This window comes from Condylura cristata, unplaced genomic scaffold, assembly GCF_000260355.1.
Source record: "Condylura cristata isolate star-nosed mole 26May11 unplaced genomic scaffold, ConCri1.0 scaffold00027, whole genome shotgun sequence".
NCBI classification, from domain to species: Eukaryota; Metazoa; Chordata; class Mammalia; order Eulipotyphla; family Talpidae; genus Condylura; species Condylura cristata.
The window spans coordinates 11,098,673-11,110,298 of record NW_004567128.1 but is presented as its reverse complement, the minus strand read 5'-3'; the positions used below and the strand labels follow the sequence as shown (position 1 = coordinate 11,110,298).

General features: G+C 44.6%; 1 protein-coding gene across 3 annotated transcripts in view; it reads left to right on the top strand.

The window, feature by feature from the left end:
- Positions 1-337: 337 nt before the first annotated feature.
- PCYT1B (phosphate cytidylyltransferase 1, choline, beta) overlaps positions 338-11,626 on the top strand; it is an 83,716-nt gene continuing 72,427 nt past the window's right edge. For 2 of the 3 annotated variants that reach the window (XM_012730348.1, XM_012730349.1), the window contains exon 1: positions 370-678. In XM_012730348.1, the coding sequence (XP_012585802.1) occupies positions 562-678 (117 nt within the window). In that variant the 5' untranslated portion in view covers positions 370-561. Of the gene's footprint in view, positions 679-11,626 lie in introns of all 3 variants that reach the window. The other variant, XM_004689924.2, reaches the window with a different exon arrangement.

Genomic DNA, 11,626 nt, shown 5'->3' with positions numbered 1-11,626 from the left:
ACACTCCTGCCCAGGACACGTTTTTTTTTTTTTTTTACCTTTCCTAAATGGAGGTTGGCTATGTTCTTTCTAGCGGCGTCCTCGGCCTCTCAGGAAGAGGTTTCATCTTATCTGGGTCGTGCAGCCCGGGTCCGTGCCCAGAATGGACCGAGACCTTAGCAAACTGAATTAAATAGAAGAAACAAAAGCAGCGAGTTCCGGGGGCCCGTGGGCACGGCCGGGCAGCCAATGGGGCTCGGCCGCTCCTCGGCGGAGTGGTACTATGATGACAGTAGCCAACCAGCGCGCTCCATGCAAATGAGCTACTGTATCCCGCACCCGCCGCTTCAGTGCGGTCTGGTTGTTATAGTGATAAACTGAGGCCTCGCCTCTTGGCTGATCGGAGAAGGATAGAGGCGGGGGAGTAGGGGGGCAACCTCTTTACTTCGCCCAAGGAGGAGAGAAAGAGGGGACGAAGAAGGGGGATGGGTAGTTAGGAGAAAAATACGTGACAAAGAAAACATTCTCTGTCTGGGAGGAGACTCACAGAGGGTGTAGAGCCGGAGGGAGCATTCACTGGCCATGCCAGTACTTAACACTGATGCTGAGTCAGAAACAGGTATCCCAAAATCCCTTTCCAATGAGCCTCCCTCAGACACCATGGAGGAAATAGAGCACACATGCCCACAGCCTCGACTGGTAAGTAAAGACAAAGGATGCAAATGTATGCGTGGCAATGGCGCAAAGAGTTCCTAATGTGCCCGCAGCCAGCGAGGAAAACGATGCTGGGCGGATTTTCATGTAAATGAGCACGGAGCTACCGCCTAATCCTCCTCTGCTGTTTATGCTGGGCTTTACCGGGCGCCGCTCTCAGCTTACAAAGCATTATTGTATTGGCTGGGTAGGAAACGGGCTGCTTGGGCTCCGTTGTGTTTTTGTGCCTGGGGAGGAGGGGATGGCTTTTTTCCGTTAAGGTGTATTCTGGTCTGAAGATATTTAGAAATCCTACATGCGATTTTAAAATGGTATTCCCTTGGCAACGCTTGGGACGAGTTTGATGTTAAGTTCTAAATTGTAGGTAAGGAATGGTTCGGTCCGTAACTCGTTTGGGTGTCTGATGGCAATTTTGGAAAAATAAAAAACCGACATGGAAGGAAAGCTGGCCCATTCGTTTAACCGTTTCATAATTAGAGTCTCTCAAGGATGCATTTAGAAATAATGTGCATTTAAAATGAATGGGGAAATTGTCCGGAGTGTGCTGGGAGGGTTTCTGTTCAGGTATGCAGTGGGAACCTGGATAAGCTACCGGGATTTAGAAAGGGGGCTGCATGCCTGTAATAACGAAAGTGCGGAAAGGGGGCGCGCAGAGTTTCTTTCCAGCTGAGTAACTGGTACCCCCAGTTTAAGCCGCTTCTCTGTTTTTGGTCACAATTCCTCAAGGAGCAGCCTCCTATGTATCCTCAAGGAATCAAAACCACCAAATGGGTGGTGGGTTTTCAGTGTCCTGAAGTCTTGTGCAACTTGGGAAGCCCTCTCTGAACCTTCAAAATCCCAGGACCCAATTGCTAGAGCTACCGCTCGAGCGATTTACCCTAGGTTAGAAGGTGCACTATTTTGATTGGTTGTAGAGTTTAACCCTGGGAAGAGATTATTTTCAAAAAGGGATTTGGAGATGTATCATTTTCTGTGAACATCCCACATGCAGGTTCATAGAGTCCAAGGCCAGACGATCTTGGAACTACTGTTTTGTTTTGTTTTTTTCTTCCTGAGGGTTAATAGGAGTTCAAAGGCAGGCTGAGAACAACTTTCTAAAACTTGAAAACAGAAGAAGTTCTATTACAGTGCTGTGGCTTTTGTTCACTGTGCTTCTATTTTTTTAACATGTATTTTCTTAGACTGTCTTATAATTAAATGCTCTTAAGCATGGAAGCCACTTTCTGGACTTCACTAGTAGCCTGCATTCTCGTGGGATGTAAACCCTTCCAATAAGTTTGTTACCAAGGGATTCCTCTGGGCCACTAAGCAACTCAAGGTTTAGTACTGGAAAAAAAATGACTGTTAAATCTTGTTTACAAGATAACTAACATATATTTCTATAAGTGAAACACAAACTGCAGATTTGTATCACACATTGTACTGGCAGAGATCAAAGGCAAGAGAAGGAAAGATAGCATTCAGTTCTAGTTTGTGTGATTTCAGTCTCTAGTGACCACTTTTTTTTCTTCCCTTTTTGTCTTTCCTCTGTTCCTTGATTCTACCTGAGTGAATGAACAGAGAAAATCAAGGGAAGGAAGAAAGTTCGAGGACTTTGCATTTTCACTTGTGACCTCTCATTCTGTAGGTTATTTTACAGGAACCATGCACAGCTGGCAATGTTACTCTACCAACTTGCTACCCATTTTAGAACTGAGGAAAAGGGGAGTGTGAGTGGCTTCTTCAAGATCACTTTTGTTCAAAGGGTTGGAGGTGCAACTTGAAACCCTGAGTTTTATAGGCATACAAAGTAACTTTCCCCTACAACACACTGTTAAGTAAATTGTGTTCCCTTCCCATCTGGCTTAGAGTATGTGTGTGTGTAGGCTGTTCAGAAGTTGAACCCTTAAAACACGAATGTTTTGATCACCATTTTCCTTGTTGTCCATTGTTATGTATGGTCCACTGAAAATTGTCTCTGTTTAGGGGCTACCTGCAACGTATAAGCCATTTTTTGAAGCTCCTTTTTTGGCAGCAAAGTGATCACTGTAAGGGTGTATTTTAAATTGAGATTTACATTCAAGAACCCAACTTTTCTTTGTTAATAATCTTTTTACAACGAAGGTACATGTTAATCACTTAATAACAAAGATTTTTGATGAAGAGGGCAAGTAAAAATGTTAACTTGGCATTTTTGCATGGTATTTAGTAGTTTCTGTTGATCTTCAGCTTCGCGAATATTCTTGTATTTAAACATAAATTCCGTGTTTTTCCCTGCATTCAAGCCCATCACCCAAACCACATGTGGGTCACTTAGTACCAGAACCATCAACAGGGTGGCTGCGGAGTTGTTTACCTAGCTTTGGATAGTGCATGAAAGATTTGTGAGATTGTCCTTGAGAGGACAGGCCTCTTCTCCCAGTGGTTATCAATTCCTTGATTCAAACAGAACTCAGTCAGAAGATGTGATCTTTAAAAAAAGTAGCAAATGCCAAAGTGTGATTCTCACTGTATTAGTTGAGGCACGCAGTGGCTCCCCAAAGTCACTCTAACTTTACCCAGGGGTATGAAAAGGAAATTTCTGGATAGCCTTTATGCATGTCCTAGAATGTGAACTTGTCCGAAATACGAATTTTATCGCAATGTCAGCATGTGTGACAAATGCCCTTTTTGTAATGAACTGTGCTCTGTTCAGATGGCTTTCCAGAAAGTGTGCACTCATCTCCTGGGGGAATGTGTTTGTCTATTATTCCTGGTGAACGTTGTCTATCATGACAAGTTTAACTCAGCCCACGCTGATTGAGCACCTTCTACATGCTCAGTTCTGAGCCCTCAACTACTTTTTGGCCTAGAGATTCTAAAGGAGACTGATACTTAAACACAGTTGCTGTAAGAGTTGACTAGCGGAAGGTGCTAAGAGGTGTTCTCAGCGTTGGACTAGCGGAAGGTGCTAAGAGGTGTTCTCAGCGTCGTGGGTGCAAAGGAGAGCCATGAGCTCTAACAGCCATGAACTCCTAGTCACTGCGTGCCTCAACTAATACAGTGAGAATCACACTTCGGTATTTGCTGCTTTTTTTAAAAGATCACATCTTCTTACTGAGTTCTGTTTGAATCAAGGAATTGAAGTTTGATAATCACTGGGAAAGAGGCCTCTCCTCTCAAGGACAATCTCGCAAATCTTTCGTGCACTATCCAAAGCTAGGTGAACAATTCCACAGCCACCCTGTTGATGGTTCTGGTACTAAGTGACCCACATGCGGTTTGGGTGATGTTCTTGGATGCAGGGAAATGTATGTAAGTTTAAATTTGGCAGGGGCATGTTGCATAGGAACTGGTCTTGTCATCTCTGGATCCCTGGTTTCTAATACAGAAACTGGCACAGCCTTTTAAAAAAATGAAGGGGGAAGCTGGCATACCTAAATAAACAAGACTAAAACAGTCTGTATTTAGACCCCTGTTGGTAGCAAATTGATAATGATATTAAGGATACAATGGAGTGTCACGTTCAAGGGGGAACTTTTCCTTTTTTTTTTTTAAGATTTATTTTTATTTAGTTATGCATGCAAGAACTGGGGTATAGGTCAGAGGTACGGGAAGTGAGACGATTCACCAAAGTGGGGAGCAGAACAGGTGAGTCTATTGGACACCCTGTTGAGGGGAGCAGTAGGTGAGACAGGAGAAGTCTGCTGTACCATGTGGGTCAACTCCTGGGCTGGGGATCGAGCTCAGGTCACAATGGCCGGGGATAGCTTGACAGTGCTTTGACTTTAACCGGTGCCACTAGGGAGGCCCAAGGGGGAGTTTTTCTAAAAGGTATACCTATAGTTTTTCCTATTGCCTTATTTTTCTCTAGAAGAAAATATAAGATAGGAGAGTAGTAAACAGAAATAAATAGCACCAATAAAAAAGGTAGGGAAAAAATAACAGGAAATTGCCTAGGTTTTATGACAGAGTTGTATTTTAGGAATGTAATCTTCTTACCTAAGTAACCATGGTGCTTGGGTTTGAGATATTTCTGAGAACTTTTCTTTCCATTGTTGCAATGTTCTTGATCCTTGACTTGTTTTCTGCCTTTGCTGTTTTCTTGCTTAAACATGATGCAAGGTGACTCATAGGTTTGACAGTCAAGAACAGAAATGTAATGGCCTTGGGTGATATGATGTAACAGTTCTCCTTGGAGACCCAACTCCTGAGGGGTGAGGACTCCTGTGGGCATGGATTCATCCTCCTGTCTCCTAGGCCCCCAGAGCCTGCCTGCAGGAATCCTCTGGGCCCAGCAGGTGCTTCACAAATCCTTTCTAACAGGGCTCAGCCACCCTGAAAGCTGTCTGCTTAAGGATTTGGTTAATGACCTTGGTCGAGTTCTTCTACGAGTGCATTCTGCTGTCAGAAGGACATGGTAATTCTAGCCTGCAATGTCACTTCCATGAAGATGGATATACCACGGATCAACTGAGAAGGCCTTGGATATAAAAAAGGGCAGGTTCGATATGCCACGTTAGCAGGATTGCCTTTCGGGCTTTGCTTCAAAGTGGAGCGGTGCCAGGAGACTGCTGTCTTGCGGAAGGTGCATTATGTCAGTTGGGAGGTAGGGCACGCACCCACGAGTGCTCAGAGGATGACCAGATTTTCCAGAGACATCAGTGGCTTCCTTCACTAGTCTCACCATTTATCTCGCCCCTCAGAGTAGCATCCATTTTAAGAGGAGACAATGTGCAGTGTTGGTGGAAAGAAACAAACAGCAGCTTCCTTGGGCCATTATTGTGGTCAACTGCAATTCTGCCCAAGGTTATTATTAGACACCTTCTTGCTGGTCTCAGTCCAAATGCAACATCCATTCCTTGCAGATTGATAATAGGTGTCTTGAGCATGGAATCAATGAATTCCTTTCTTCCATTCTTTTTTTTTTTCTTCCCCTTCATTCTTTTAAGTTTGTTTTTATTACCCCTGCAGCTCTCCATTCACCTAATGCTAAACTCCTTATGGAAGAAGACCTCTAAGTCAAATATAAGAACAGAGGTGGGTTCTTAGATTCGTCGTCGTGGTGTGAGAGAGTGTAGAGATGGAAAGTTGCGTGTGAATATGGATTCAGGCAGTGGGAGACTTCGGTCTTCAGTGATGCAGGGCTTCAGAAGGTAACTGAGAGAAAACTCAGGCCCCTACCAGTCAGGTCCTTGGTTTGCCAGCTGGTTAGCAACTTCCGTACCCAGCAGCTACCCTGTACAGTAATGTACCTGGGCCACGAGAGAAGTGAAGGAAGTAACAGACGTTCCTTGCCCTTGAAGATCACTGCCACGTAACAGAAGGCAGTAGTTTAGTATATGAAAGCATGCCAAGGTGCTGCAGTCCCTCAAGAGAGCCTTATTTTGGGTAAGTTTGACTTTAACGTGTTAGACTCTTCACAGCTCTGAAGCTGTATGTTCTTCATTGAGCGAAAGCACTCGCTAGGGATGGCTCTGTCAGCCTGATCTTCAAGGTAAGATCTTAGGTCTGTGCATGAAGAAAATATGCCACATGGAACTTGCTGATCCCCAAACCTTCTTGGAGTTGAAAATAAAGATCAGTCAATTTTAACAGGATCTTAAATACCCATTGTGAAGGACAGCTTTAAGTCAAGGCTGTCCATTAGCAATACAATGGAATTTGAAGTTTTCTAGGTGCCATGGTTTAAGAAGTTTTAAAAAATAAATTAATTTTAATACATTTCATTTAAACTTGTATCATCAAGATATCATTGCAACATACAGTCAAAATGAAAATGACTAAGGAGGTATTTTACATTGTTTTCTTCAGACTAAGTCTGAAATCTGGTGTGTATTTACACTTGCAATACATCTCAATTTAGGCTAGTCGCTTTTACTTTAATTTTTTTTAAAGATTTATTTATTTATTCATATAGAACTGGGGTACAGGCCAGAGATGTGGAGGGTGAGAGGATTCACCAGAGACAGAGTGGGGAGCAGAAGAAGCAGATGATCAAAGTACACTGCTGAGGGGAGCAGTGGGCGGGTCAGGAGAGGTCTGCCTCGCCATGTGGTCACCTCCGGGACAGGTGGGGATCGAACTCATGCGGAAGTGGCTTAAGCTTCTCAGTGCTGTGCTTTAACCCACTGCACCACCAGGGAGGGCCCTACTTTAATTTTTTAAAAGATTTATTTATGCATAGAAGAACTGGGGTACAGGCCAGAGGTGCAGGGGAGGGGGGTAAGAGTATTTACCAGAGACAGAGTGGGGAGCAGAACAGGCAGATTGACTGAAGAACACTGCTGAGGGGAACAGCGGGCGAGACAGGAGAGGTCTGCCACGCCATGTGGGTCACCTCCCTGGCTGGGATTGAACTGGTACTGCAGTGGCTGCAGATAGCTTCATAGGAACAACCCTTGCGCCACCAGGAAGGTCCCTAGACTAGTCACTTTTTAGTGCTCCTAGCCTCACGTGGCTTTAGAGGGAGTTCAGATAGTTAGTTGTCCAGGTCTGTGGAGGAGGAGCTGTGAGTGGCTACAATGATGAGCACATTTTATGCGTTCATTGCTCTAAACAATCGCTTTCCTGTATTTCATATTTTGCGGTCATATTTTCCATGCTCTCCTACTCTGCTTCAGTTGGAAAACTTTAAATAATCTAGATGAGTTTAAGTTACAGAGGTAGCAGTGAAGAGGTGAACTGGATGGATGTGGAGACATTGAGGAGGTAAATGTTCTGGGTTTGATAACTGAGTCTGGAGTTGAGCAGTATCAAGGAATTCTCACTTTTCTGGCTCCAGCGAGTAGGTGCCATCGCTGAGATGTAAGCGTGAGAGGACAGCAGCTTTGGAGAGTTGTATTACGGACACCACGCAGACCCCCATTTAGAGGTGTCTATGTCGGTTCTCACCAGAAAGAGTGCTGAGCTGAAATGGATGGTAGTGAAACAAAGTCATATAGTTTCCGGACTGAGAAGGAAGTGATGGAAATGCTTAGCTAGCGAGAGTGCCTTGGGATAATCTGACTACAGGGTAATTGTAGAAAATAACTGAGCCTGAGCCATCCTATCAGGTTCTTAGAAGGAAGGAAATGGGAATGCTATAATTAAAGCCATTAGGAGGTTCCTTCTATCTGCCTATCGCTACATGAAATCTGGTTAAATGAATCCACTTTACCCCAGAGTGTTCTCAGGACGGAATCCTGAGGATCACCATTTAAAGAGCCAATAAAGAAAGTATCATGAAAGAAAGCATGGTGTTTCTCAAATAACTGGGCCATGGGGTGCAGTGGGGGGAGAGGAGTAAGGACAGGGTAAATTCCAGGGAGGGAATGTTCAATAGCACCCGATACAGCAGGGAGTAAAATGAGATAGGAGAGGAAAGTCTCCTTTAGATTGAGATAGAAGAGGCCAGTGGTGCTACTTCAGTGAAGTGAGGAGTAGAGGCCATATGGAATGTGAGGAGTCCTTAGTAGGTGGAATGTTAAGACCCAAAGGAAGATAAATCAGGGTGTAGGGTCGAGAGGTTAGCATTTCCCCACTTTTTCCTCCTCCTCTCCATCCTGCTTTCCTTCCGTCTTTCCCTCCTTCCACCCAAGATGGCTGGGTTCCTTTGGTTGGCTCATTCGTTTAAGATGGTAGCACCTCCCATTAAATAGAAATGGAAAAGAGTCAGAAGGTGAAAGTGGTGAAGAGAATTGATAAATGGAATACATCTTAGGCTGGAGGGGTTGGGTTCTATTACTCAAGTAGGACTGGCTTCAGGTAGGTAGAAAAAGAGACAGCTCTCCCACCCAAGGTCATGAGGAAGGTGGCAAGGTGCGGATAAAAATGTTATTATAAGGGGAAGAGCACTGAAAGTGAGAAACCTCTCTTTGATAGTCTGTTTTCTCTGTGAAGGCATAGGTGAAATGATGGCTTGGTTCTGGTGTGTAGAAGTATTAATTATGGGATAGCCTGAGAAATTGGATGTGGCCTCAAAGTGTTTTCTGGGTAGAGGCCTCCAGGCTGATGGTAGGGAGAGGAGGTGGGAGCGCTGGGTTGGTTCCTAATGAGAAGTGACAGTGAAAGAAATAGAGCTGTTTGCTTATGGCCTCTGGGGCTGCACACATACCCCCAGGATCAAGGTAGAGTCGATATGGAGCTCCAGGGGTCCCTGAAGTGGGCCGCAATGAGAGAGAGAGCTGGGAACTAGCAAGAGAAGAAAGCTGTAGCGTGGTCCCTGCTTGTCGGAGCCTGCGGCCTTGCCCGTGAGTTATCGCGGTCACTTCTGGTCTGCTCATGAATCAATCCTGTCACCCATGTTGGGTGGCATAGATGATCTTTTCCAGTTCCAAGACTATAATTCCAGCTTCAACAGCCATAGAACATGCCCTACCATGGTGTCTTGTATTTGACCTGATGCGCCTACGAAAATCCAGATTTTCAAAACTCTTTAATTTTATCTATTTTGGGTATAAAAAGGTTAAGTGAATGATCTTATGGTAAGACAGATTGGTTAAATATGAATAACAACTGTTGAACTTGACATTACTGTTACACAGACTACTCTTTCACTTTCTGTGTCTGATGTCTCTTTAGAAAGGTTGAATTTTCCAGTCACTGCTCAAAGGAACCCATGTTGATTCCTTTTTAGTGTGAATAATAACTGCATATTTTAGCTGTTTCATAATGCTGAAGTTTGAAGTACTGGTTTTCTTTGCAGTGTAGCAGGCTGGCATTGAATTACAGGGGTCTGCTCGAACAGATGTATCCAGGGCTTGCCATAAAAAATCTGACCGTGGGTCGGGCCCTGCTCTGAAAACTCCTGGGTCTTTGGATGGTGCCTGCATGAAGCTTCTCAGTGCCCCTTGGGGAAGTACATGTAGGAAAAGATTCCATCTGATCGCTGGGGGCAGGATGAAGAGGAGAATGCGAGGAAGGTAGGAATAAATGAAGTCATTGCAAGCTAGGCCTATTTTCTTCCAATAATCTCCCAGGTAACAGCCTCTACCTTGCCAGGATCTGATTACCCGTTGCTGGCCTCGGACCATAGCATTATTGTTTTAACATTTCTGCCTTCCTCTTTATCCCAGCATGAACCACGCTGGATGGGAGGCTGGGGAAGCTGACCCTGCTTGGGGATAAAGAGACAGTTTAGCACTCAGTGATCCTGAAGGCACTCTTGAAAACACAGTGATTAGAAAGTAAAGCAGCCCGCTCTGGTAGCGTGTGCCTGTGTAATAATGTCAGGGCCACATAGGGGCAGGGCTCATTTTCATATCATCTCCTTTCTGCTCAAGTCTTTGACTGGATGTTTTCGTTTCCATTCAGTCATTCGGCCCGAGTGGACATTGGTGCCAAAGGATGTCGAGGGTAATTTACACTGGAATTTAAAGCGAGTAACAACAATAATGATAATAGAAGCATCACGAATGATGGGTACAGTCTCTTGCCAACCAAATGATGTACAAGTCTTCTCTACACTCAGGCTCCTGTGCTCCATCCCTCATGGGTACTGTCTCATAAGACTAGTCTATTGCACCTCTATGTTGTCGAGCGGTAAGGTGATTGTTGTATACTGACTGGGTTTAAGGCTAGAGGTCTCACTCACTTTGCTTCTAGGGCAAGTGAGGGGCTGGAATAACTCTTCATGGTGCACGCTCTGTGCCTCCTGCGTGTTATCTCTTTTAGCCGGGCTGCAGGCTTGGAAATAGGAATAACCTCCCCATATCATCAATAAGGAAATGAAATAATTCCTCAAAGATCAGCTACCGATAGACTTAAGTCGCTGAGACTTAAGTCGCTCTGTCTGACTTCTAAAGCCCTCTGTTTTCATTGCACACAGATCTCCAATGTCAGTGCTCAAAAATAACCACCTGCTCATGCTCCCAGGTGATTCCGAAGCAAGATGTGGTTGGATGCACTTTGAGAAATGCTGTATTTAGCTCTCCCACAGCACGTTTGCTGGTCTCAGGACCAGGAGAGGAAGCAAATTTAGACACTGAATGTAAATGGTTTTGCCCCAGCACTGCTAACTCCTAGGAAGTGTGTACATGTGGCCAACAAAAAAAATTGTATTAGGATGTTCTTAACAGTGCTATTCCTGGTAACCCCAAACTGGAAAGTACACATATTCCCAGCAGTGGAAGAGTGCATACATTGTAGTAAGCTCATGCAATGCAATGCTACACAGCACTGAGAATGAAGAATCTACAACCATCTGGGAAAATGTGGATGAACTCACACGTAGAATGTTGGTGAGAGAAGTGAGACAATATACCTGATTCCATTTTAAAGAGCCAGCAAAGGTAATCTGTGAAGTTAGAAGTCAGGGAGTGGAAGGGGCATAGGACGGAGGCCAACACCTTTGAACTCAATAAATCTGTCTCCTTTCTGGGACCAGCCCGGCACTTATCAGGAAGCCGTGCCATTCTGTATGCTTTTAGTAACAATGGCCTGGCCTATGTCAGACTCCAGACGCTCAAGGAGGCAGGTGGAGTTGGTTAGCTTAGCAAGAGTGCCTCCGGGTAATCCCATATAGGAAAAATTCTAGGAAATCAGTGACCCCAAGCTGGCTTATCAGATTTTTAAAGGGATGAAAGATAGAAACTAATTAAAACTATCTGAATCCTCCCCGTGCCTGCTTATCTCTGTATGAAATCTTATTAAATTAATCTGCTTTACCCCACAGTCTTCCAGGATGGAACCCCAAGGAACAGCATTTAGAGAACCAACAGGGGAAAGTTCATGAAAACAAGACAGGGAGGTATTTCTCCAGTAGGTGGGGGGCCCAAGGGGAAAGCTATCTCCTCATTGGGAGTTAGACTTACATACCTTTTTTCCCCATAGAGTATTATATAGACCTCTCCTGACCCACCCTCTGCTCCCCTCAGCAGTGTACTTTGTCAGTCTGCCTGTTCTGCTCCCCACTCTGTCTTTGGTGAAGCCTCTCACCGCCCCTGCACTTTTGGCCTGTACCCCAGTTCTGTGTGCATAGATAAATCTTAAAAAA